This window comes from Oncorhynchus kisutch, linkage group LG8, assembly GCF_002021735.2.
Source record: "Oncorhynchus kisutch isolate 150728-3 linkage group LG8, Okis_V2, whole genome shotgun sequence".
Lineage (NCBI taxonomy): Eukaryota > Metazoa > Chordata > Actinopteri > Salmoniformes > Salmonidae > Oncorhynchus > Oncorhynchus kisutch.
In genome coordinates, this window is record NC_034181.2 from 69,192,858 (window position 1) to 69,220,597 (window position 27,740).

The window sequence follows — 27,740 nt, forward strand, 5'->3', positions numbered from 1 at the left end:
CTCTCAGTCTCCATCTCACTATTCTCACTCTCCCTCACTTCTTCCTCTGTAATCTCTCTTTCTTTAATCATTAATTTTCCTCTCTCTTTCTAAATCAAATCAAATTTAATTTGTCACATACACATGGTTAGCAGACGTTGAAATGCAGACGTTGAAATGCTTGTGCTTCTAGTTCCGACAATGCAGTAATAACCAATGAGTAATCTAACCTAACAATTTCACAACTACCTTATACACACAATTGTAAAGGGATGAAGAATATGTACGTAAAAATATATGAATAAGTGATGGTACAGAACGGCAAAGTCAAGATGCAGTAGGTGGTATCGAGTACAGTATATACATATGAGATGAGTAATGTAGGGTATGTAAACATTAAATTAAGTGGCATTGTTTAAAGTGGCCAGTGATCAATTCTTTACATCAATTTTTCCATTATTAAAGTGGCTGGAGTTGAGTCAGTATGTTGGCAGCAGTCACTCAATGTTAGTGGTGGCTGTGTAACAGTCTGATGGCCTTGAGATAGAAGCTGTTTTTCAGTCTCTCGGTCCCAGCTTTGATGCACCTGTATTGACCTCGCCTTCTGGATGGTAGCGGGATGGTAGCGGGGTGAACAGGCAGTGGCTCGGGTGGTTGTTGTCCTTGATGATCTTTATGGCCTTCCTGTGACATTGGGTGGTGTAGGTGTCCTGGAGGGCAGGTAGTTTGCCCCCGGTGATGCGTTGTGCAGACCTCACTACCCTCTGGAGAGCCTTACGGTTGTGGGCGGAGCAGTTGCCGTACCAGGCGGTGATACAGCCTGACAGGATGCTCTCGATTGTGCATCTGTAAAGGTTTGTGAGTGCTTTTGGTGACAAGCCGAATTTCTTCAGCCTCCTGAGGTTGAAGAGGCCCTGCTGTGCCTTCTTCACGACACTGTCTGTGTGGGTGGACCAATTCAGTTTGTCCGTGATGTGTACGCCGAGGTACTTAAAACTTTCCACCTTCTCCACTACTGTCCCTTCGATGTGGATAGGGGGGTGCTCCCTCTGCTGTTTCCTGAAGTCCACAATAATCTCCTTAGTTTTGTTGACATTGAGTGTGAGGTTATTTTCCTGACACCACACTCCGAGGGCCCTCACCTCCTCCCTGTAGGCCGTCTCGTCGTTGTTGGTAATCAAGCCTACCACTGTAGTGTTGTCTGCAAACTTGATGATTAAGTTGGAGGTGTGCATGGCCATAAAGCCGTGGGTGAACAGGGAGTACAGGAGAGGGCTCAGAACGCACCCTTGTGGGGCCCCAGTGTTGGGGATCAGCGGGTTGGAGATGTTGTTACCTACCCTCACTACCTGGGGGCAGCTCATCAGGAAGCTTAATGACGAGTTTGGAGGGTACTATGGTGTTAAATGCTGAGCTGTAGTCAATGAACAGCATTCTTACATAGGTATTCCTCTTGTCCAGATGGGTTAGGGCAGTGTGCAGTGTGGTTGCGATTGCGTCGCCTGTGGACCTATTGGGGCGGTAAGCAAATTAAAGTGGGTCTAGGGTGTCAGGTAGGTTGCAGGTGATATGGTCCTTGACTAGTCTCTCAAAGCACTTCATGATGACGGAAGTGAGTGCTACGGGGCGGTAGTCATTTAGCTCAGTTACCGTAGCTTTTTGGGGAACAGGAACAATGGTGTCCCTCTTGAAGCATGTGGAAAAAGCAGACCGGGATAAAGATGGATTGAATATGTCCGTAAACACACTAGCCAGCTGGTCTGCGCATGCTCTGAGGACGCAGCTGGGGATGCCGTCTGGGCCGGCAGCCTTGCGAGGGTTAACAAGTTGAAATGTTTTACTCACGTTGGCTGCAGTGAAGGAGAGCCCGCAGGTTTTGGTAGCGGGCCGTGTCAGTGACACTGTATTGTCCATAAAGCGATCAAAGAAGTTGTTTAGTTTGTCTGGGAGCAAGACATCGTGGTCCGCGACGGGGCTGGTTTTCCTTTTGAAGTTCGTGATTGACTGTAGACCCTGCCACATACCTCTCGTGTCTGAGCCGTTGAATTGTGACTCTACTTTCTCCCTCAAGCCTCCATTCATCCCTCTCTCCTCTTGCTGTGTGTGTTTAGGCCCCTTCTGTCATTTAACTCATCCCTCTCTCCATCTCTCCTCTGAGATGAGCCCTCCCACACCTCAAAGTAAACAATCTTTCACCAAGGCCTAGCCAAAAGTCTGTTACACACACATGGCACCGAGCCAACGCAGGACACTTTAGGGGACAGACATGTCTCTCTCTCTCTCTCTCTCTCTCTCACACACACACACACACACACACGGTTCCTGTGTTACAACACATCAGGGGCAGCGGCCTAATATCACACAGGAAATAGGAAGTGTAGATAAGAACCTGCTGAGTTAAAGGAACACTTTCTGTCAGAGGAGCTTAGGGCCCACCTGCTTTGGTTTACAGCAGAGTCAGGGTGTATGCCACGGGGCTGGAACTGAGCCTCCACACACACACAGGAAACTTTCTACGTTTACCAGGAAACTACCAGAATGTTGGTAACTTTCAAGGATTTTATGTAACCTATCACAAGACATCTAGTGGCCCTTTTGGGTATTTAACATTATCACAGGTGTCTGTAATTATCCCTGTCCCTCTCTTTGGCCTAATCACATGTCAAATATATGACATAATCAAATAAAATGATTTTTTTTAAAGTATCAATATATATATATATATATATGACAAAGCTGTAAAACATGATCCTAAATATAAACCATCAACTCAGTGAATATTGGTGTTTAATGTGAGGGTTTGAGCATGAAATATTCTTTATATGGTCTGACACACTTGTATTAATTTGACTATGCCAATATGTATTTGTAGTCCATTTTTTGGCATCAAACTGGTGGCAGTTGTGAAAAAAGTCAATAGTTGGAATAGATACTGTATAGATACTAGTTAAATAAAGGTTAAATAAATATAATAAATAAATACTGCTTCACTAGGTTCAGTCAGACTTAGCAGAGACATGAACGTCAGAACACTGGCAGAAACTCCCTCTTACTTTAAAAACTGAACTGAAACACATCCAGAGTGTGAAAGGAACTTCTGCTGAAATCATTTTCATGAATAGAAAGCAGCTATGAGGAAGTACACACCACATCCCACGAGGCTTTGATAACAATCCTATCCTGATGTTGGGAGTGAGACAATGCCAGGAAAGCCATCCACTCATAGCTTCACAGTAGGGAAGATAACAGTACTCAAATACAACACAACAGAAGACACAATGGATGAACCAGACAACGTGGTATCAAGTCAGAGTGACAAATGTAAAGAAAGACACATAAGGAGAACAGAGAGGAGAGAAAGAGGAGGAGAGGTAGAGAGAGGAATAGAGAGAGAGAAGTAAGAAGAGTAGAGAGAGGAAGAGAGAGTAGGAGAGGAAGAAGAGAGTAGAGAGAGGAGGAGGAGAGAGTAGAAGACAGGTGGGAAGGAGGAGGTAGAGAGAGTAGGATGAAGAGAAGTAGAAGAGTATGAGAGAGAGTAGGCGAAGAGAAGAGAGAGTAAGAGGAGGAAGAGAGAGTAGAGAGAGAGGAGAGCGGAGTAAGAGAAGGAAGAGAGAGTAGAGAGAGGAGGGAAGGAGAGATTATTAGACAGGAGGATGAGTAGCGATAGGAGTATGAGAGAGTAGACGATGTAGAGGCGATAGATAATAAGAGGAAGGAGAGAGTAGGAGAGTAAGAGAGAGATAGTAGAGAGAGGAATAGAGAGTAAGATAGGAGGAGGATAGAGTAGAGACAGGAGGAGGAGTATATAGAATTAGAGGAGAGAGTTAGAGAGGAGGAGGAGAGAGTAGAGAGAGGAGGAGAAGAGGATGAGAGTAGTAGAGGAGGNAGAGAGAGATACAGAGGAAGAGAAGAGAGAGAAGATACAGAGGAAGAGAGAGAGAGGATACAGAGGAAGAGAAGAGAGAGAGAGTTACAGAGGAAAAAGAGAGAGATACAGATGAAGAGAGAGAGAGAGAGAGATACAGAGGAAAGAGAGAGAGAGATACAGAGGAAGAGAAGAGAGGGAGATACAGAGGAAGAGAAGAGAGAGATACAGAGGAAGAGAAGAGAGAGAGATACAGAGGAAGAGAAGAGAGAGATACAGAGGAAGAGAAGAGAGAGATACAGAGGAAGAGAAGAGAGGGAGATACAGAGGAGGAGAAGAGAGAGAGATACAGAGGAGGAATAGAGAGAGATACAGAGGAAGAGAAGAGAGAGAGTTACAGAGAAGAGAAGAGAGAAAGATACAGAGAAGAGAAGAGAGAGAGATACAGAGGAAGAAAAGAGGGGAGATACAGAGGAAGAAGAGGAGATACAGAGAAGAGAGAGAGAGAGATACAGAGGAAGAGAAGAGAGGGAGATACAGAGAAGAGAAGAGAGAGATACAGAGGAAGAGAAGAGATGGAGATACAGAGGAGGAGGAGAGAGAGATATACAGAGGAAGAGAATAGAGAGAGATACAGAGGAAGAGAAGAGAGAGAGTTACAGAGGAAGAGAAGAGAGAGAGAGAGTTACAGAGGAAGAGAAGAGAGAGAGAGTTACAGAGGAAGAGAAGAGAAGAGAGAGTTACAGAGGAAGAGAAGAGAGAGAGTTACAGAGGAAGAAGAGAGAGAGAGTTACAGAGGAAGAGAAGAGAGAGATACAGAGGAAGAGAAGAGAGAGAGATACAGAGGAAGAGAAGAGAGAGAGAGAGTTACAGAGGAAGAGAAGAGAGAGATACAGAGGAAGAGAAGAGAGAGAGATACAGAGGAAGAGAAGAGAGAGAGAGTTACAGGAAGAGAAGGAGAGAGAGTTTACAGAGAGAAAGAGAGAGATACAGAGAAGAGAAGAGAGAGTTACAGAGGAAGAGAAGAGAGAGAGTTACAGAGGAAGAGAAGAGAGAGAGAGTTACAGAGGAAGAGAAGAGAGAGAGTTACAGAGGAAGAGAAGAGAGAGAGATACAGAGGAAGAGAAGAGAGGGAGATACAGAGGAAGAGAAGGGAAGAGAGAGAGATACAGAGGAAGAGAAGAGAGAGAGAGAGTTACAGAGGAAGAGAAGAGAGAGAGAGTTACAGAGGAAGAGAAGAGAGAGAGAGACAGAGGAAGAGAAGAGAGGGAGATACAGAGGAAGAGAAGAGAGAGAGAGATACAGAGGAAGAGAAGAGAGGGAGATACAGAGAGAAGAGAAGAGAGAAGATACAGAGAAGAGAAGAGAGAGAGAGAGTTACAGAGAAGAGAAAGAGAGAGAGTTACAGAGGAAGAGAAGAGAGAGAGTACAGAGGAGAGAAGAGAGGGAGATACAGAGGAAGAGAAGAAGAGAGAGTTACAGAGGAAGAGAGAGAGATAGAGAAGAGAAGAGAGGGATACAGAGGAGAGAAGAGAGAAGAGAGATACAGAGGAGAGAAGAGAGAGATACAGAGGAAGAGAAGAGAGAGAGATACAGAGGAAGAGAAGAGATAGAGATACAGAGGAAGAGAAGAGAGAGAGATACAGAGGAAGAGAAGAGAGAGACACAGATGAAGAGGAGAGAGAGAGAGATACAGAGGAAGAGAAGAGAGATACAGAGAAGAAGAGAAGAGAGAGAGATACAGAGGAAGAGAGAGTTACAGAGGAAGAGAAGAGAGAGTGATACGAGGAAGAGAAGAGAGAGAGAGATACAGAGGAAGAGAAGAGAGAGAGATACAGAGGAAGAGAAGAGAGAGAGATAGAGAGGAAGAGAAGAGAGAGAGATACAGAGGAAGAGAAGAGAGAGATACAGAGGAAGAGAAGAGAGAGATACAGAGGAAGAGAAGAGAGGGAGATACAGAGGAAGAGAAGAGAGAGAGAGTTACAGAGGAAGAGAAGGAGAGATACACAGATGAAGAGAAGAGAGAGAGAGAGAGATACAGAGGAAGAGAAGAGAGAGAGATACAGAGGAAGAGAAGAGAGGGAGATACGAGAAAGAAGAGAGAGATACAGAGGAAGAGAGAGAGAGAGATACAGAGGAATCGAAGAGAGAGAGATACAGAGGAAGAGAAGAGAGAGATACAGAGGATGAGAAGAGAGGGAGATACAGAGGAGGAGAAGAGAGAGATACAGAGGAAGAGAATAGAGAGAGATACAGAGGAAGAGAAGAGAGAGATACAGAGGAAGAGAAGAGAGAGAGATACAGAGGAAGAGAAGAGAGGGAGATACAGAGGAAGAGAAGAGAGAGAGATACAGAGGAAGAGAAGAGAAGAGAGATACAGAGGAAGAGAAGAGAGAGATACAGAGGAAGAGAACAGAGAGAGAGAGTTACAGAGGAAGAGAAGAGAGAGAGAGAGTTACAGAGGAAGAGAAGAGAGAGAGATACAGAGGAAGAGAAGAGAGAGAGATACAGAGGAAGAGAAGAGAGAGATACAGAGGAGGAGAAGAGAGGGAGATACAGAGGAGGAGAAGAGAGAGAGATACAGAGGAAGAGAATAGAGAGAGATACAGAGGAAGAGAAGAGAGAGAGATACAGAGGAAGAGAAGAGAGAGAGATACAGAGGAAGAGAAGAGAGAGAGATACAGAGGAAGAGAATAGAGAGAGATACAGAGGAAGAGAAGAGAGGGAGATACAGAGGAAGAGAAGAGAGGGGAGATACAGAGGAAGAGAAGAGAGAGATACAGAGGAAGAGAAGAGAGAGATACAGAGGAAGAGAAGAGAGAGAGATACAGAGGAAGAGAAGAGAGAGATACAGAGGAAGAGAAGAGAGGGAGATACAGAGGAGGAGAAGAGAGAGAGATACAGAGGAAGAGAAGAGAGGGAGATACAGAGGAAGAGAAGAGAGGAGATACAGAGGAAGAGAAGAGAAGAGAGATACAGAGGAAGAGAAGAGAGAGATACAGAGGAAGAGAACAGAGAGAGAGAGTTACAGAGGAAGAGAAGAGAGAGAGAGAGTTACAGAGGAAGAGAAGAGAAGAGAGAGTTACAGAGGGAAGAGAAGAGAGAGAGTTACAGAGGAAGAGAAGAGAGAGAGTTACAGAGGAAGAGAAGAGAGAGAGATACAGAGGAAGAGAAGAGAGATACAGAGGAAGAGAAGAGAAGAGAGAGAGTTACAGAGGAAGAGAAGAGAGAGATACAGAGGAAGAGAAGAGAGAGAGATACAGAGGAAGAGAAGAGAGAGAGAGAGTTACAGAGGAAGAGAAGAGAGAGAGAGTTACAGAGGAAGAGAAGAGAGAGAGATACAGAGGAATAGAAGAGAGAGTTACAGAGGAAGAGAAGAGAGAGAGTTACAGAGGAAGAGAAGAGAGAGAGATACAGAGGAAGAGAAGAGAGAGAGTTACAGAGGAAGAGAAGAGAGAGAGATACAGAGGAGAGAGAGATGGAGATACAGAGGAAGAGAAGAGAGAGAGATACAGAGGAAGAGAGAGAGAGAGTTACAGAGGAAGAGAAGAGAGAGAGAGTTACAGAGGAAGAGAAGAGAGAGAGATACAGAGGAAGAGAAGAGAGGGAGATACAGAGGAAGAGAAAGAAGAGAGAATACAGAGGAAGAGAAGAGAGGGAGATACAGAGGAAGGAGAAAGAGGAGAGAGATCACAGAGGAAGAAGAATAAGAGAGAGATTACAAGGAAGAGAAGAGGAGAGAGTTACAGAGGAAGAGAAGAGAGAGAAGAGATACAGAGGAAGAGAAGAGAGGGAAAGAGAAATACAGAGAACGAAGATACAAGAAGAGGGAAGGATTACAAGAGAAAGAGAAGAGAGAGAATACAGAGGAAGAGAAGAGAGAGAGATACAGAGGAAGAGAAGAAGAGGGAGATACAGGGAAGAGAAAGAAGAGAGATACAGAGGAAGAGAAGAGATGGAAGAAATACAGAGGAGGAAGGAGAGAGAGACCACTACCGAAGGGAAGAGAAGAGAGGGAGATACAGAGGAAGAGAAGAGAAGAGAAGAGTTACAAGAAGGAAAAGAGAAGAGAGAGAGAAGAGTTACAGAGGAAGAGACAGAGGAAGAGAAGAGAGAGAGATACAGAGAAGAGAAGAGAGAGAGATACAGAGGAAGAGAAGAGAGAGAGATACAGAGGAAGAGAATAGAAGAGAGAGAGAGTTACAGAGGAAGGAAGATGAAGAGAGAGACACAGATGAAAGAGGAGGAGAGAGAGAGATACAGAGGAAGAGAAGAGAGATACAGAGAAAGAGAAGAGAGAGGAGATTACAGAGGAAGAAAGAGAGAGAGAGACAGAGAAGAGAAGAGAGAGACTACAGAGGAAGAGAAGAGGAGAAGGAGAGAGAGATACAGAGGAAGAGAAGAGAGAAGAATACAGAGGAAGAGAAGAGAGAGATATACAGAGGAAGAGAAGAGAGAGATACAGAGAAGAGAAGAGAGAGATACAGAGGAAGAGAAGAGAGAGAGAATACAGAGGAAGAGAAGAGAGAGAGATACAGAGTAAGAGAAGAGAGAGATACAGAGGAAAGAGACGAGAAGAGAGAGAGATACAGAGGAAGAGAATAGGAGAGAGATACAGAGGAAGAGAAGAGAGGGAGATACAGAGGAAGAGAAGAGAGAGGAGATACAGAGGAAGAGATAGAGAGAGATAAGAGGAAGAGAAGAGAGGACGAATACAGAGGAAGAGAAGAGAGGGGAGATTACAGAGGAAGAGAAGAGAGAGATCCAGAGGAAGAGGAAGAGAGAGATACAGAGTGAAGGAAGAGAGGGAGAGATACAGAGGAAGATGAAGAGAGAGAAGATACAGAGGAAAGGCGAAGAGAGAGATACAGAGGAAGAGAAGAGAGGAGATACAGGAGGAAGAGAGAGAGAGAGATACAGAGGAGAGCAAGAGAGATATCACAGAGTGAGAGATATCAGAGGAGGAGAGATGAGAGAGACAGAGGAATGAGAGAGAGAGATACAGAGGAAGAGAAGAGAGGGAGATAGTACAGGAGGAGAAGAGGAGAGAGATACAGAGAGAGATACAGCAGGGAAGATACAGAGGAATGATGCAGAAGAGAGATACAGAGGAAGCGAACGAGACGCCAGCTACCCAGCAGGAAGAGAAGAAGAGGGAGATTACCGAGGAAGAGAATGAGAGAGATTACAGCAGAAGAGAAGAGGAGAGAGAGAGGTTACAGAGGAAGAGAAGAGAGAGAGAGTTACAGAGGAAGAGAAGAGAGAGAGATACAGAGGAATAGAAGAGAGAGAGTTAAAGAGGAAGAGAAGAGAGAGAGAGTTACAGAGGAAGAGAAGAGAGAGAGAGTTACAGAGGAAGAGAAGAGAGAGAGGGTTACAGAGGAAGAGAAAGAGAGAGAGATACAGAGGAAGAAAGAGTGAGATACAGAGGAAGAGAAGAGAGAGAGATACAGAGGAGAGAAGAGAGAGAGAGTTTACAGAGAAGAGAAGAGAGAGAGAGTTACAGAGGAGAGAAGAGAGAGAGATACAGAGGGAAGAGAATGAAGAGGGAGATACAGAGGAAGAGAAGAGAGAGAGAGAGATACAGAGGGAAGGAAAGAGAGGGAGATACAGAGGAAGAGAAAAGAGAAGAGACAGAGAGAGAGATACAGAGAAGAGAAGAGAGAGAGAGAGTTACAGAGGAAGAGAAGAGAGAGAGAGAGTTACAGAGGAAGAGAAGAGAGAGAGATACAGAGGAAGAGAAGAGAGGGAGATACAGAGGAAGAGAATAGAGAGAGAGAGATACAGAGGAAGAGAAGAGAGGGAGACTACAGAGGAAGAGAAGAGAAGAGGAAGAGAGAGAGATACAGAGGAAGAGAAGAGAGAGAGAGTTACAGAGGAAGAGAAGAGAGAGAGAGTTACAGAGGAAGAGAAGAGAAAGAGATACAGAGGAAGAGAAGAGAGGGAAATACAGAGGAAGAGAAGAGAGGGGAGATACAGAGGAAGAGAAGAGAAGAGAGAGAGATACAGAGGAAGAGAAGAAAGAGAGATACAGAGGAAGAGAAGAGAGGGGAGATACAGAGGAAGAGAAGAGAGAGAGATACAGAGGAAGAGAAGAGAGAGAGATACAGAGGAAGAGAGAGAGAGAGATACAGAGGAAGAGAATAGAGAGAGAGAGTTACAGAGGAAGAGAAGAGAGAGACACAGATGAAGAGGAGGAGAGAGAGAGATACAGAGGAAGAAGAGAAGAGAGATACAGAGGAAGAGAAGAGAGAGAGGAGATACAGAGGAAGAGAAGAGAGAGAGAGAGATACAGAGGAAGAGAAGAGAGAGAGATAGAGAGGAAGAGAAGAGAGAGAGATACAGAGGAAGAGAGAGTTACAGAGGAAGAGAAGAGAGAGTTACAGAGGAAGAGAGAGAGAGAGTACGATTACAGAGGAAGAGAAGAGAGAGAGATACAGAGGAAGAGAAGAGAGAGAGATACAGAGGAAGAGAAGAGAGAGAGAGATACAGAGGAAGAGAAGAGAGAGAGATACAGAGGAAGAGAAGAGAGAGATACAGAGGAGAGAAGAGAAGAGAGAGAACAGAGGAAAGAAGAGAGGGAGATACAGAGGAAGAGAAGAGAGAGAGATACAGAGGAAGAGAAGAGAGAGAGATACAGAGGAAGAGAAGAGAGAGAGATACGAGGAAGAGAATAGAGAGAGATACAGAGGAAGAGAAGAGAGGGAGATACAGAGGAAGAGAAGAGAGAGAGATACAGAGGAAGAGAATAGAGAGAGATACAGAGGAAGAGAAGAGAGGGAGATACAGAGGAAGAGAAGAGAGGGAGATACAGAGGAAGAGAAGAGAGAGATACAGAGGAAGAGAAGAGAGAGATACAGAGGAAGAGAAGAGAGAGATACAGAGGAAGAGAAGAGAGAGAGATACAGAGGAAGAGAAGAGAGGGATACAGAGGAAGAGAAGATGAGGGAGATAGAGAGGAGGAGAAGAGAGAGAGATACAGAGGAAGAGAAGAGAGGGAGATACAGAGGAAGAGAAGAGAGAGAGATACCAGAGGGAAGAGAAGAGAAGAGAGATACAGAGGAAGAGAAGAGAGAGATACAGAGGAAGAAGAGAGAGGGAGATACAGAGGAAGAGAAGAGCGAGATACAGCAGAGAGAAGAGAGAGAGGGAGATACAGAGGAAGAGAAGAGAGAGAGAGAGAATGAAGGATGAGGTGAGGTGGATGGAGAATATGCGACGGAAGTGGTCGTGTGTGTGTGTGTGTGTGTGTGTGTGTGTGTGTGTGTGTGCCCTGGAGGAGGCCATCAGAGAGATCAGTCTCAGAGCTCAGTGCGTTTATGTGGAAAGTGCTCCTGTCTCCTCACATCAATGTGCACAGCCTCCACCCTTTCACAGTGTATCTGTCCCTCTCTCTCTTCCCCTTTAGTTATCACTCTCTCCTTTCCTCCTTCATGTCAGTTTCCCATCTCTTTATTTCATATCTCCTTTTCTTTTCTCTGTCTCCATCTCACCATTTTCTCACTCTCCCTCACCTCTTACTCTGAAGTCCATCTGTCTTTACTCATTCCTTCTCCCTCTCTCTTCTACCTCAATCCTCCTCTTCATCCCCCTCTCCTCTTGCTGTGTATGTTTAGCGATGAGGCTCTCTCCGTCTCTCCTCAGAGATGAGCCCTCCCACACCTCACAGTAAACAATCTTTCACCGGGGCCTAGCCAAAGTCTGTTACACACACATACACGGCACCGAGCCAACGCAGGACAGACATGTCTCTCTCTCTCGCACACACACGGTTCCTTACAACACATCAGGGTCAGCAGTCTAATATCACACAGGAAACAGGAAGTGCAGATAAGAACCTGCTGAGTTAAGGAGACACTTTCTGTCAGAGCAGCTTAGAGCAGCGTATGCCATGGGGCTGGAACTGAGCCCCCCCCCCACACACACACTGATGATCACACACACACACACACTGATGATCACACACACACACTGATGATCACACACACACACTGATGATCACACACACACACTGATGACCACACACACACACACACTGATGATCACACACACACACACACACACTGATGATCACACACACACACTGATGATCACACACACACACACACTGATGATCACACACACACACACACACACTGATGATCACACACACACACACACACACACACTGATGACCACACACACGCACACGCGCACACACACACACACACACACACACACACACACACACACACACACACACACACACACACACACACACACACACACACCTTTTAACCTGACCCTGACAGCGGATAGGGACAGAATACAGCAACCAGTCAAGCAAAGTTACTATAGACAGGGTCCCAGAGTGAGGTATATTACTGGAAACTTTATACATTTACTAGTAAACTTCCAGAATGTTGGTATATTTCAGGGTTTTATGTAATTTATCACAAGACGTCTAGTGGCCCTTTTGGGTACTTCAGATTATCACAGGTGTCTGTAATTATCTCTGGCCCTCTGTGTGGCCTAATCGCATGGAAAATAAATGAACTAATCAAATCAAATGATAAAATATACATATACTGTATATGACAAAACTGTAAAACATTATCCTTATTACAAACCATCAACTCAGTGAATATTGCTGTTTAATATGAGGGTTTCAGCATGAAACATCCCTTGCACGTTCTGACACACTTCTATTTGTTTGACTATGTCAATATGTATTTGTTGTCCATTTACTGCTGTCAAACTGGTGGCAGTTGTGAAAAAAGTATTTGGAATAGATACTGAATAGATACCGAATAGATACTGAATAGATACTGAATAGATACCGAATAGATACCGAATAGATACTGAATAGATACCGAATAGATACTTAATAGATACCAAATAGATACTGAATAGATACTGAATAGATACCGAATAGATACCGAATAGATACTGAATAGACACCGAATAAATACTGAATAAATACTGAATAGATACCGAATAGATACTGAATAGATACTGAATAGATACCGGTTCAGTCAGACTTAGGAGAGACATGAACGTCAGAACATTCACTGGCAGAAACTCCCTCTTACTTTAAAACCCACAGAACTGAAACACATCCAGAGTGTGAAAGGAACTTCTGCTGAAATCATTTTCATGAATAGAAAGCAGCTATGAGGAAGTACACACCACATCCCACAAGGCTTTGATAACAATCTTATCCTGCTGTTGGGAGTGACACAATACCAGGAAAGCACAGCTTCACAGCACAGCAGATAACCTCAACAGTATTCAAATACCACACAACAGGATAAACAATGGCTGAACCAGACCGCCTGTGTCAGGTAAGCCTTGCAAATGTAAAGAAAGAGACAGAAGGAGAAGAGAGAGGAGGAGAAAAGGTAGAGAGAGGAGGAGAAAGGTAGAGAGAGGAGAGGAAAGGTAGAAAGAGGAGGAGAAGGGTAGAGAGAGGAGGAGAAGGGTAGAGAGAGGAGAGGAAAGGTAGAAAGAGGAGGAGAAGGGTAGAGAGAGGAGGAGAAGGTAGAGAGAGGAGGAGAAAGGTAGAGAAGAGGAGGAGAAGGTAGAGAGAGGAGGAGAAAGGTAGAGAGAGGAGGAGAAAGGTAGAGAGAGGAGGAGAAAGGTAGAGAGAGGAGGAGAAAGGTAGAGAGAGGAGGAGAAAGGTAGAGAGAGGAGGAGAAAGGTAGAGAGAGGAGGAGAAAGGTAGAGAGGAGGAGAGAGAGGGAAGAGAGAGGAGAGAAAGGTAGAGAGAGGAGAGAAAGGTAGAGAGAGGAGGAGAAAGGTAGAGAGAGGAGGAGAAAGGTAGAGAGAGGAGGAGAAAGGTAGAGAGAGGAGGAGAAAGGTAGAGAGAGGAGAAAGGTAGAGAGAGGAGGAGAAAGATATAGAGAGGAGGAGAAGGTAGAGAGAGGAGGAGAAAGGTAGAGAGAGGAGGAGAAAGGTAGAGAGAGGAGGAGAAAGGTAGAGAGAGGAGGAGAAGGTAGAGAGAGGAGGAGAAAGGTATAGAGAGGAGGAGAAAGGTAGAGAGAGGAGGAGAAAGGTAGAGAGAGGAGGAGAAAGGTAGAGAGAGGAGGAGAAAGGTAGAGAGAGGAGAGGAAAGGTAGAGAGAGGAGAGGAAAGGTAGAGAGAGGAGAGGAAAGGTAGAGAGAGGAGGAGAAAGGTAGAGAGAGGAGGAGAAAGGTAGAGAGAGGAGGAGAAAGGTAGAGAGAGGAGGAGAAAGGTAGAGAGAGGAGGAGAAAGGTAGAGAGAGGAGGAGAAAGGTAGAGAGAGGAGGAGAAAGGTAGAGAGAGGAGGAGAAAGGTAGAGAGAGGAGGAGAAAGGTAGAGAGAGGAGGAGAAAGGTAGAGAGAGGAGAGAAAGGTAGAGAGAGGAGAGGAAAGGTAGAAAGAGGAGAGGAAAGGTAGAGAGAGGAGGAGAAAGGTAGAGAGAGGAGGAGAAAGGTAGAGAGAGGAGGAGAAAGGTAGAGAGAGGAGGAGAAAGGTAGAGAGAGGAGGAGAAAGGTAGAGAGAGGAGGAGAAAGGTAGAGAGAGGAGGAGAAAGGTAGAGAGAGGAGGAGAAAGGTAGAGAGAGGAGAGAAAGGTAGAGAGAGGAGAGAGAGAGAGGAGGAAAGGTAGAGAGAGGAGAGGAAAGGTAGAGAGAGGAGAGGAAAGGTAGAGAGAGGAGGAGAAAGGTAGAGAGAGGAGGAGAAAGGTAGAGAGAGGAGAGGAAAGGTAGAGAGAGGAGGAGAAAGGTAGAGAGAGGAGGAGAAAGGTAGAGAGAGGAGGAGAAAGGTAGAGAGAGGAGAGGAAAGGTAGAGAGAGGAGGAGAAAGGTAGAGAGAGGAGAGGAAAGGTAGAGAGAGGAGAGGAAAGGTAGAGAGAGGAGGAGAAAGGTAGAGAGAGGAGGAGAAAGGTAGAGAGAGGAGGAGAAAGGTAGAGAGAGGAGGAGAAAGGTAGAGAGAGGAGAGGAAAGGTAGAGAGAGGAGAGGAAAGGTAGAGAGAGGAGAGGAAAGGTAGAGAGAGGAGGAGAAAGGTAGAGAGAGGAGAGGAAAGGTAGAGAGAGGAGGAGAAAGGTAGAGAGAGGAGAGGAAAGGTAGAGAGAGGAGGAGAAAGGTAGAGAGAGGAGAGGAAAGGTAGAGAGAGGAGAGGAAAGGTAGAGAGAGGAGGAGAAAGGTAGAGAGAGGAGGAGAAAGGTAGAGAGAGGAGGAGAAAGGTAGAGAGAGGAGAGGAAAGGTAGGTCGGGGCAGAAGAAATAAAATAACAGAGCAAATAAAAGACAATGGAAGAATTTGTGCAGCACAAAAAACCTAGAAGTCAGAGATAATTCATTCGAACCCACACACAATAGAATGTTTTGGTGGGGACAGAGGGCAGGAGCAGGGCTTGGAGGTCAGGGGTCAGAAGTCAAGGTACTTACTGGAAGTTGGGCGGTCTCCTCTCTCTGGCTCCAGGGTGGGGGGTAGAGAAGGGGTGTGGCCAACCCCAGGTTCCGTTGATTGTGATTCGCTCACTGCTGATGTATGTAAGGCAGAATCCGCCTCCTTGCTGACTCTGGCCACGCCCTCAATCACACTGGATGTCTGGAAGAGACAAAGATGATGACGTCAAGCATCCATTTTAATAGAAAACATGCAAATGAATCACTTTCATCACTTCTGGCATCAACATAATGTACCTGGCCTGTCTGAATACAGCTCATATCTAAATATACAAGAGGAAGAGGTTTCCACAGCACATGGCATATCTACGTCACAGTCACCAAACATTACAGACAGTTTTAACTAAGTTTGTCCCACTTTCAGACAGCTCAGCAACTCAAAGCCATCGACTTCAAAGCCATCCTGCTACAGTGTTTGGGTAGTGCCATTAACTACTCAAGTGCCTTGTCTCCCTCTCTCTATGTGTGTGTGTGTGTGTGTGTGTGTGTGTGTGTGTGTGTGTGTGTGTGTGTGTGTGTGTGTGTGTGTGTGTGTGTGTGTGTGTGTGTGTGTGTGTGCGTGTGCGTGTGTGTGTGTGCGTGAGTGTCTATAATGTAGTGCTATTAACAACTAAGGTGCCTTGTCTTCCGGGGGACCATTTTTAGCGGCTGTCACAGCTTTGATATAAAGGCTATAAAAAGCCAACATGGGGCTATCCAGCAGTGGGTATTAAAGACACGTCCCTGACTGAAGTGACAGAGCCTTGACAGAGACAAAGACAGAAGGAGAGAGAGAGGGAGAAAGAGACAGCTCAGGTCTCTTTAGATGCACATCACACTGCTCCTCTCCTCTTCCGAGACGGAGCGAGCCCTTCCGAGCGGAAGGGCTGACCATGAAAAGAAGAGGGAAGAACAGAGGGAAGCTGTCAGAGGAGAAGGAGAAGAGGAGGAGAAGAGGAAGAGAAGAGGAAAGGTGGGTAGAGGACTTAAAAGAGGCCATTGACAAGTGGAATAGACAGGCGGGGACGGCGACGCACATCTCCAGACAACAACACAGCGCTGGTCACAGGGCCTTATGAAATAAACATAGCTCTCAGCTGGAGACAGAGAGACAGGGAGACAGACAGGGAGACAGAGAGACAGGGAGATGGAGCAGAGAGACAGGGAGACAGGGAGACAGACAGGGAGATGGAGCAGAGAGACAAGGAGACAGACAGAGAGACAGCGAGAGAGAGACAGGGACAGACAGAGAGACAGGGAGACGGACAGAGAGACAGGGAGACAGACACAGAGATAGACAGGGAGAGAGACAGGGAGATGGAGCAGAGAGACATGGAGACAGACAGAGAGACAGCGAGACAGACACAGAGATAGACAGGGAGACAGGGAGACAGACAGAGAGACAGCGAGACAGACAAAGAGATAGACAGGGAGATGGAGCAGAGAGACAGGGAGACAGACAGAGAGACAGCGAGACAGACAAAGAGATAGACAGGGAGATGGAGCAGAGAGACAGGGAGACAGACAGAGAGACAGCGAGAGAGAGACAGGGAGACAGACATCAAGTTTGCAGACGAGACGACAGTGGTAGGCTTGATTACCAACAATGACGAGATGGCCTACAGGAGGAGGTGAGGGCCCTCGGAGTGTGGTGTCAGGAAAATAACCTCACACTCAACGTCAACGAAACAAAGGAGATGATCGTGGACTTCAGGAAACAGCAGAGGGAGCACCCCCCTATCCACATCGACGGGACAGTAGTGGAGAGGGTAGTAAGTTTTAAGTTCCTCGGCGTACACAACACAGACAAACTGAAATGGTCCACCCACACAGACAGCGTCGTGAAGAAGGCGCTGTATCACAGCCTGGTACGGCAATTGCTCCGCCCACAACCGTAAGGCTCTCCAGAGGGTAGTGAGGTCTGCACAACGCATCACTGGGGGCAAACTACCTGACCTCCAGGACACCTACACCACCCGATGTCACAGGAAGGCCAATCAGATCATCAAGGACAACAACCAGACGAGCCACTGGCTGTTCAACCCGCTATCATCCAGAAGGCGAAGTCAGTACAGGTGCATCAAAGCTGGGACCGAGGCCATCAGACTGTTAAACAGCCATCACTTACATTGAGTGGCTGCTGCCAACAATACTGACTCAACTCCAGCCACTTTAATAATGTAAAAATTGATGTAATAAATGTATCACTAGCCACTTCATATAATGTTTACATACCCTACATTACTCATCTCATATGTTATACTGTACTCTATACCATCTACTGCATCTTGCCTATGCCGTTCTGTATCATCACTCATTCATATATCTTTATGTACATATTCTTTCATTCCTTTACCCTGTGTGTATAAGGTAGTTGTTGTGAAATTGTTAGGTTAGATTACTCGTTGGTTATTACTGCATTTTCGGAACTAGAAGCACAAGCATTTCGCTACACTCACATTAACATCTGCTAACCATGTGTATGTGACAAATCAAATTTGATCTGATTTTGATTTGAGATAGACAGAGAGACAGGGAGACAAACAGAGAGACAGACAGAGAGACACAGACAGTAAGAAAGACAGACAGAGGAGAGAGACAGGGAGACAGACAACAGAGAGACAGACAAAGAGAGAGACAGAGAGACAGAGAGAAAGGGAGACAGACAGAGAGATGGAGCAGAGAGAGGGAGACAGACAGGGAGATGGAGCAGAGAGACAGACAGAGAGACAGAGAGCGAGACAGAGACAGAGACAGGGAGACAGATAGTGAGATGGAGCAGACAGACAGACAGACAGACAGACAGAGACACAGAGAGACAGGGAGACAGACAGGGATATGGAGCAGAGAGACAGACAGAGAGACAGAGAGACAGACAGAGAGACAGACAGACAGACAGACAGACAGACAGACAGACAGACAGACAGACAGACAGACAGACAGACAGGCAGAGAGATAGGGAGATGGAGCAGAAAGACAGACAGAGAGAGAGAGACAGAGAGACAGACAGAGAGAGCGAGACAGAGACAGGGAGACAGATAGTGAGATGGAGCAGAGAGACAGGGAGACAGAAAGACAGACAGACTGGCAGAGAGAGAGACAGGGGACAGACAGGGAGAGGGAGCAGAGAGACAGAAAGACAGACAGAGAGAGAGATAAAGAGACAGGGAGACAGACAGGGAGATGGAGCAGAAAGACAGACAGAGAGAGAGAGAGAGAGAGATAAAGATTACATTGAATGAGTTACAGGACAAAATAAAAACCCTCCAACCCAAAAAGGCCTGTGGTGTTGATGGTATCCTCAATGAAATGATCAAATATACAGACAACAAATTCCAATTGGCTATACTAAAACTCTTTAACATCATACTTAGCTCTGGCATCTTCCCCAATATTTGGAACCAAGGACTGATCACCCCAATCCACAAAAGTGGAGACAAATTTGACCCCAATAACTACCGTGGAATATGTGTCAACAGTAACCTTGGGAAAATCCTCTGCATTATTATTAACAGCAGACTCGTACATTTCCTCAATGAAAACAATGTACTGAGCAAATGTCAAATTGGCTTTTTACCAAATTACCGTACAACAGACCATGTATTCACCCTGCACACCCTAATTGACAACCAAACAAACCAAAACAAAGGCAAAGTCTTCTCATGCTTTGTTGATTTCAAAAAAGCCTTCGACTCAATCTGGCATGAGGGTCTGCTATACAAACTGATGGAAAGTGGTGTTGGGGGTAAAACATACGACATTATAAAATCCATGTACACAAACAACAAGTGTGCGGTTAAAATTGGCAAAAAACACACATTTCTTCACACAGGGTCGTGGGGTTAGACAGGGATGCAGCTTAAGCCCCACCCTCTTCAACATATATATCAACGAATTGGCGCGGGCACTAGAAAAGTCTGCAGCACCCGGCCTCCCCCTGCTAGAATCCGAAGTCAAATGTCTGCTGTTTGCTGATGATCTGGTGCTTCTGTCACCAACCAAGGAGGGCCTACAGCAGCACCTAGATCTTATGCACAGATTCTGTCAGACCTGGGCCCTGACAGTAAATCTCAGTAAGACCAAAATAATGGTGTTCCAAAAAAGGTCCAGTCACCAGGACCACAAATACAAATTGCATCTAGACACTGTTGCCCTAGAGCACACAAAAAACTATACATACCTTGGCCTAAACATCAGCACCACAGGTAACTTCCACAAAGCTGTGAACGATCTGAGAGACAAGGCAAGAAGGGCATTCTATGCCATCAAAAGAAACATAAATTTCAACATACCAATTAGGATTTGGCTAGAAATACTTGAATCAGTCATAGAGCCCATTGCCCTTTATGGTTGTGAGGTCTGGGGTCCGCTCACCAACCAAGACTTCACAAAATGGGACAAACACCAAATTGAGACTCTGCACGCAGAATTCTGCAAAAATATCCTCCGTGTACAACGTAGAACACCAAATAATGCATGCAGAGCAGAATTAGGCCGATACCCACTAATTATCAAAATCCAGAAAAGAGCTGTTAAATTCTACAACCACCTAAAAGGAAGCGATTCACAAACCTTCCATAACAAAGCCATCACCTACAGAGAGATGAACCTGGTCCTGGGGCTCTGTTCACAAACACAAACACAAACACACACTACAGAGCCCCAGGGACAGCAGCACAATTAGACCCAACCAAATCATGAGAAAACAAAAAGATAACTACTTAACACATTGGAAAGAATTAACAAAAAAACAGAGCAAACTAGAATGCTATTTGGCCCTACACAGAGAGTACACAGCGGCATAATACCTGACCACTGTGACTGACCCAAAATTAAGGAAAGCCTTGACTATGTACAGACTCAGTGAGCATAGCCTTGCTATTGAGAAAGGCCGCCGTAGGCAGACTTGGCTCTCAAGAGAAGACAGGCTATGTGCTCACTGCCCACAAAATGAGGTGGAAACTGAGCTGCACTTCCTAACCTCCTGCCCAATGTATGACCATATTAGAGAGACATATTTCCCTCAGATTACACAGATCCACAAAGAATTCGAAAACAAATCCAATTTTGAAATACTCCCATATCTACTGGGTGAAATTCCACAGTGTGCCATCACAGCAGCAAGATTTGTGACCTGTTGCCACGAGAAAAGGGCAACCAGTGAAGAACAAACACCATTGTAAATACAACCCATATTTATGCTTATTTATTTTATCTTGTGTCCTTTAGCCATTTGTACATTGTTAAAACACTGTATATATATATAATATGACATTTGTAATGTCTTTACTGTTTTGAAACTTCTGTATGTGTAATGTTTACTGTTAATTTTTGTTGTTTTTCACTTTATATATTCACTTTGTATGTTGTCTACCTCACTTGCTTTGGCAATGTTAACACATGTTTCCCATGCCAATAAAGCCCTTGAATTGAATTGAATTGAATTAAAGAGACAGACAGAGAGTGAGACAGAAAGACAGGGAAACAGACAGACAGAGAGACAGACAGAGAGTGAGACAGAGAAACAGGGAAACAGACAGGGAGATGGAGAAGAGAGACAAGGAGCCAGGCAGGCAGGGAGATGGAGCAGGGAGCCAGACAGGGAGATGGAGCAGGGAGACAGACAGGGAGATGGAGAAGAGATACAGGGAAACAGACAGGGAGATGGCGAAGAGAGACAAGGAGCCAGACAGGGAGATGGAGCAGGGAGCCAGACAGGGAGATGGAGCAGGGAGACAGACAGGGAGTTGGAGCAGGGAGACAGACAGGGAGATGGAGCAGGGAGACAGACAGGGAGATGGAGAAGAGAGACAGGGAGCCAGACAGGGAAATGGAGCAGGGAGACAGACAGGGAGATGGAGAAGAGAGACAGGGAGCCAGACAGGGAGTTGGAGCAGGGAGACAGACAGGGAGATGGAGTAGGGAGACAGACAGGGAGATGGAGCAGGGAGACAGACAGGGAGATGGAGAAGAGAGACAGGGAGCCAGACAGGGAGATGGAGAAGGGAGTCAGACAGGGAGTTGGAGCAGGGAGCCAGACAGGGAGATGGAGCAGGGAGACAGACAGGGAGATGGAGCAGCGAGACAGACAGGGAGATGGAGCATGAAAACAGACAGGGAGATGGAGCAGGGAGCCAGACGGGGAGACAGACAGGGAGTCAGACAGGGAGTCAGACAGGGAGATGGAGCAGGGAGACAGACAGGGAAACAGACAGGGAGATGGAGCAGGGAGCCAGACAGGGAGATGGAGTATGGAGACAGACAGGGAGATGGAGAAGGGAGTCAGACAGGGAGATGGAGCAGGGAGACAGACAGGGAAACAGACAGGGAGATGGAGCAGGGAGACAGACAGGGAGATGGAGTATGGAGACAGACAGGGAAATGAAGCAGGGTAAGGTCCTGCAGACTGACGAGGCTCTCTTAAACACACACTTCTCACGTAAAAATACTAAAAATACATAAGTCACTCTACTAACGACTTCTCTTGAGGAGTCAGGGAGGTACTGTAGCCGTGTGTGTGGTAAGGACTTCTCTTGAGGAGTCAGGGAGGTACTGTAGCCGTGTGTGTGGTAAGGACTTCTCTTCAGGAGTCAGGGAGGTACTGTAGCCGTGTGTGTGGTAAGGACTTCTCTTGAGGAGTCAGGGAGGTACTGTAGCCGTGTGTGTGGTAAGGACTTCTCTTCAGGAGTCAGGGAGGTACTGTAGCCGTGTGTGTGGTAAGAACTTCTCTTCAGGAGTCAGGGAGGTACTATAGCCGTGTGTGTGGTAAGGACTTCTCTTGAGGAGTCAGGGAGGTACTGTAGCCGTGTGTGTGGTAAGGACTTCTCTTCAGGAGTCAGGGAGGTACTGTAGCCGTGTGTGTGGTAAGAACTTCTCTTCAGGAGTCAGGGAGGTACTGTAGCCGTGTGTGTGGTAAGGACTTCTCTTGAGGAGCCAGGGAGGTACTGTAGCCGTGTGTGTGGTAAGGACTTCTCTTCAGGAGTCAGGGAGGTACTGTAGCCGTGTGTGTGGTAAGAACTTCTCTTGAGGAGTCAGGGAGGTACTGTAGCCGTGTGTGTGGTAAGGACTTCTCTTGAGGAGTCAGGGAGGTACTGTAGCCGTGTGTGTGGTAAGGACTTCTCTTGAGGAGTCAGGGAGGTACTGTAGCCGTAATTACACTACTGGGACTGATGGGAAGCAGGGAGATCAGTTACACTACTGGGACTGATGGGAAGCAGGGAGATCAGTTACACTACTGGGACTGATGGGAAGCAGGGAGATCAGTTACACTACTGGGACTGATGGGAAGCAGGGAGATCAGTTACACTACTGGGACTGATGGGAAGCAGGGAGATCAGTTACACTACTGGGACTGATGGGAAGCAGGGAGATCAGTTACACTACTGGGACTGATGGGAAGCAGGGAGATCAGTTACACTACTGGGACTGATGGGAAGCAGGGAGATCAGTTACACTACTGGGACTGACAGGAAGCAGGGAGATCAGTTACACTACTGGGACTGACAGGAAGCAGGGAGATCAGTTACACTACTGGGACTGACAGGAAGCAGGGAGATCAGTTACACTACTGGGACTGACAGGAACCAGGGAGATCAGTTACACTTCTGGGACTGACAGGAAGCAGGGAGATCAGTTACACTACTGGGACTGATGGGAAGCAGGGAGATCAGTTACACTACTGGGACTGACAGGAAGCAGGGAGATCAGTTACACTACTGGGACTGATGGGAAGCAGGGAGATCAGTTACACTACTGGGACTGATGGGAAGCAGGAAGATCAGTTACACTACTGGGACTGACAGGAAGCAGGGAGGTCAGACAAGATGCGGATGGGAACACGTTATTCTGTCCCCGCCACCATTCTATACCTGGTACGACTACTTTAAAATACTCACTTACACATCGTTCTAAGTAAATAGCAGGTACTGTAAATAGCACATTAGAAAAGGTGTTACCTAACCAAAGTGTTTACAGTGACATACAACTGTGCTTCCCTGTTCTAAAAGGAGGACATTGAGGCTGAGAGAAGTGCAGTATATTCTCCTGTTGTTATGTCTGCTAAGTGAGGCTTGTTTAGGAGTTAGAAGTCATTTCCTCTAATTGGAGCAGGAGATGAAGCTAATTAGTGCCAAGGCCGGACACAGAGTAAGCCAGCCAGCCAATCACAGCAACAGGAGCGTGGCCTCATAGGATCACAAGACATTAGCAGCCGAGTGCTGATTCTAACACTGATATGATAAACACAGTCCACAGGGGCTTTCCATGACAGGAGAGGAGGAGGAAGACAGTGTGTGTATGTGTGTGTGTGTGTGTGTGTGTGTGTGTGTGTGTGTGTGTGTGTGTGTGTGTGTGTGTGTGTGTGTGTGTGTGTGTGTGTGTGTGTGTGTGTGTGTGTGTGTGTGTGTGTACGTGTGTTTATAGGTCTGAGACACTGTCACCACCGCTTTAAGGAGCTGACAGGCGAGAAATCTGTTCAGACGGCTTAATGAATTGAGGGGCTGTGACAGACCCCCCCCTCCCCCCCTCGCACAATCTCACGGTCTCATTATAACTTCCTGTGGGTAACACACCCTGCCCTGACCCTCCACCTATGACCCTTTAGAGACAGGCTCTTTCATCGCAGAGACACACGTCAATACCGCCGAGCGATATCTGAGATGTAACACCTTATAGATTCAATAAGACCTGCACAGAGGGAGAGGCTCAGACACAGCAGGAAGGGAGGGGTGTGTGTGTCTGCATGCTTGCGCGTGTGTTTGCCTGTGTACGTGATCATCTATAAACGCTGCCAGACAGGATAAACACTTGAACAAGTCAATATCTCAGTGAGTGGGGGTGCAGAGAGATCAATAGGGACAAATGATGACGCACATGACACGTACACACTATAAATTCTCTAGTGACTATCGGTTATGATAGGAAACATTTCCCTTCTTTAAATATACCTTTACCTGTAAAAAGTGCAATATCATCTATTATACAGGTAACAATGGAGTAAGAGTGGTAATGACAGCATCATAGAGCCTTTATATACATGACACTATGTAACAGGTGTGAAATGTCTAGCTAGTTAGCGGTGGTGTGCGCTACTAGCAGTTCAATCGGTGACGTCACTTGCTCTGAGACCTTGAAGTAGTGGTTCCCCTTGCTCTGCAAGGGCTGCGGCTTTTGTGAAGCGATGGGTAACGATGCTTCGAGGGTGACTGTTGATGTGTGCAGAGGGTCCCTGGTTCGAGCCCAGGTTTGGGCGAGGAGAGGGACGGACTAAAGTTATACTGTTACATTGATGCTGTTGACCCGGATCACTGGTTGCTGCAGAAAAGGAGGAGGTCAAAAGGGGGGGTGAGTGTAACCGATGTGAAATGTCTAGCTAGTTAGCGGTGGTGCGCGATACTAGCATTTCAATCGGTGACGTCACTTACTCTGAGACCTGGAAGTAGTGGTTCCCCTTGCTCTGCAAGGGCCGCGGCTTTTGTGGGTAACGATGCTTCGTGGGTGACTGTTGTCTGTGTGTGCAGAGGGTCCCTGGTTCGCGCCCGGGTAGGGGCGAGGGGACGGACTAAAGTTATACTGTTACAACTACGTAATGAATATGTTACAAGACTGTAATGAATCCAACACGTGAGGAAGACACAATAGGGCGTGTTACCAGTGTGTTTGTGAACACTTACTCAGCTAGCTGAGGATAAACCCCTTCTGTGTCTCCATACTGAAGAAGAGCAGATGAAGCTCTATTTGCCCACAGGTCATGAGCTCCATCACATCTCCTCAGACACCAGATCTATCTGGGGGATCTCTGAAGCTCGACTGACATTCTCTCTAATGATGCTGACATTTCCAAGGGCTTTGAGGAGCTCAGCCTTGAGTGGTGGAGAGTTGTTGTCTTTCCTATTCACCGTAAAAGACTGGGGGAAATGCAGCTCCAACAATCTTGCCAGGACCTCTTTCCATGCCCTGTTTTAGAGCACTTGAAGTGAACCAACCCATCCTGTCTAACTCTAAGAGTGATAATAAATGTTTGTGTCCTTGGAGAATGTAGACTTCAGGGTTTTCTTTAGTTGCCTCACTTGTTTGTAGAAAATACCTGCTGGTGTTGTCGCTAGTTGTGTTTTTCTCTCTGGGAGACGTGAAGTGTCTCGTCTCTCAGTTTAGGCAGAAAACTCAAAGAGAGAGAGGGAGATAGATCTGTCTCTCCTGCAGGCTGGCTGGTCGAGCGGACTGACAAAGGCTGACGTCTCACTCCCACTGAGACAGGGCTGGTACAAGAAACTACTCTCTGCTCCTCTCTCTATCTTCCGTCTCTTTCTCTCTCCAACATTCCTTCTCTGCATCCTCTCTCTCCGTCACCCTCCCCATTACATCTCTCTCTCTCTCTCTCTCTCTCTCTCTCTCCATCACCCTCCCCATTACATCTCTCTCTCTCTCTCTGTCGCCCTCCCCATTACATCTCTCTCTCTCTCTCTCTCTCTCCATCGCCCTCCCCCTTACATCTCTCTCTCTCTCTCTCTCTCTCTCTCTCTCTCCGTCGCCCTCCCCATTACATCTCTCTCTCTCTCTCTCTCTCTCTCCATCGCCCTCCCCATTACATCTCTCTCTCTCTCTCTCTCCATCGCCCTCCCCATTACATCTCTCTCTCTCTCCATCGCCCTCCCCCTTATATCTCTCTCTCTCTCTCTCCATCGCCCTCCCCATTACATCGCTCTCTCTCTCTCTCTCTCTCTCTCCATCGCCCTCCCCATTACATCTCTCTCTCTCTCTCTCTCTCTCTCTCTCTCTGTCTCCGATGTCTTGTAAACTCTGCGGCACAGCAGTCCGGTTATAGCCCGGGGCTCAAATTAGACCCAAACACTCTCTAACACACAGACACACGCATGCACACGCATGGACACACACACAAAAACAACCTTCTCCCTGCCTAAAAAACAACCTTCTCCCTGCCTACACCTGCTATGCCGTAGAGATGCTCAGGGCCCAGTCACACTTCCTGGGTCAGCCTAGGGCAGAGAGGCAGGGGGCCAGACACAGACACATTGCCCACTAGAACTGATCTGAGGTCATATCTACTACCAATTTGACACCATATCTAGAGCAGGCTGGTCATCAACACACACTATAACCAATCACACACTGGTGGAAGATGAAGGACAGAATGCGAAGAGGATTTTACATTTGATTTAACCTTTATTTCAACTAGGCAAGTCAGCTAAGAACAAATTCTTATTTACAATGACGGCCTACCAAAATAAAGAAAAAATATAAGACAAAACACACATCACGACAAGAGAGACAAGACAACACTACATAAAGAGTGACCTTAGACAACAACATAGCAAGGCAGCAACACATGACAACACAGCATGGTAGTAACACAATATAAGAGAAACATGATAGCAACACAAAATGACAACAACATGGTAGCAACACAACATGGTAGCAGCACGAAACATGATACAAACATTATTGGGCACAGATAACAAAACAAAGGGCAGAAGGTAGAGACAACAATACATCACACAAAGCAGCCACAACTGTCAGTAAGAGTGTTCATGATTGAGTCTTTGAATGAAGAGATTGAGATAAACCTGTCCAGTTTGAGTGTTTGTTGCAGCTCGTTCCAGTCGCTAGCTGCAGCGAACTGAAAAGAGAAGAGACCCAGGGATGTGTGTGCTTTGAGGACCTTTAACGGAATGTGACTGGCAGAACGGGTGTTGTATGTGGAGGATGAGGGCTGCAGTAGACATCTCAGATAGGGGGAAGTGAGGCCTAAGAGGGTTTTATAAATAAGCATCAACCAGTGGGTCATGAGACAGGTATACAGAGATGACCAGTCTCTCTCTCTCTCTCTCTCCCTCTTTACATCCATAATGTCTCTCTCTCTCTCTCTTTACATCCATGTCTCTCTCTCTCTCTCTCTCTTTACATCCATAATGTCTCTCTCTCTCTCTTTACATCCGTAATGTCTCTCTCCCTCTTTACACCCATAATGTCTCTCTCTCTCTCTCTTTACATCCATAATGTCTCTCTCTCTCTTTACATCCATAATGTCTCTCTCTCTCTTTACATCCGTAATGTCTCTCTCTCTCTCTCTCTCTCTCTCTCTCTCTCTTTACATCCATAATGTCTCTCTCTCTCTCTCTTTACATCCATAATGTCTCTCTCTCCCTCTTTACATCCATAATGTCTCTCTCTCTCTCTTTACATCCATAATGTCTCTCTCTCTCACTTTACATCCATGTCTCTCTCTCTCTCTCTCTCCCTCTTTACATCCATAATGTCTCTCTCTCTCTCTTTACATCCATAATGTCTCTCTCTCTCTCTCTCTCTCTCTCTCTCTCTCTTTACATCCATAATGTCTCTCTCACTCTCTCTCTCTCTTTACATCCATAATGTCTCTCTCTCTCTCTCTCTCTCTCTTTACATCCATAATGTCTCTCTCTCTCTCTCTCTTTACATCCATAATGTCTCTCTCTCTCTCTCTCTCTCTCTCTCTTTACATCCGTAATGTCTCTC

The 27,740-nt window shown here is 46.2% G+C and overlaps 1 protein-coding gene across 1 annotated transcript in view; it reads right to left on the bottom strand.

Moving 5' to 3' along the window:
- The window catches only part of gse1b (Gse1 coiled-coil protein b), a 416,891-nt gene that overhangs the window by 286,931 nt on the left and 102,220 nt on the right, over window positions 1-27,740 (bottom strand). Inside the window, exon 2 of the mRNA XM_031831040.1 lies at window positions 15,231-15,393. Coding sequence (XP_031686900.1) covers window positions 15,231-15,393 — 163 coding nt within the window. The remainder of the gene's footprint in view (window positions 1-15,230; window positions 15,394-27,740) is intronic.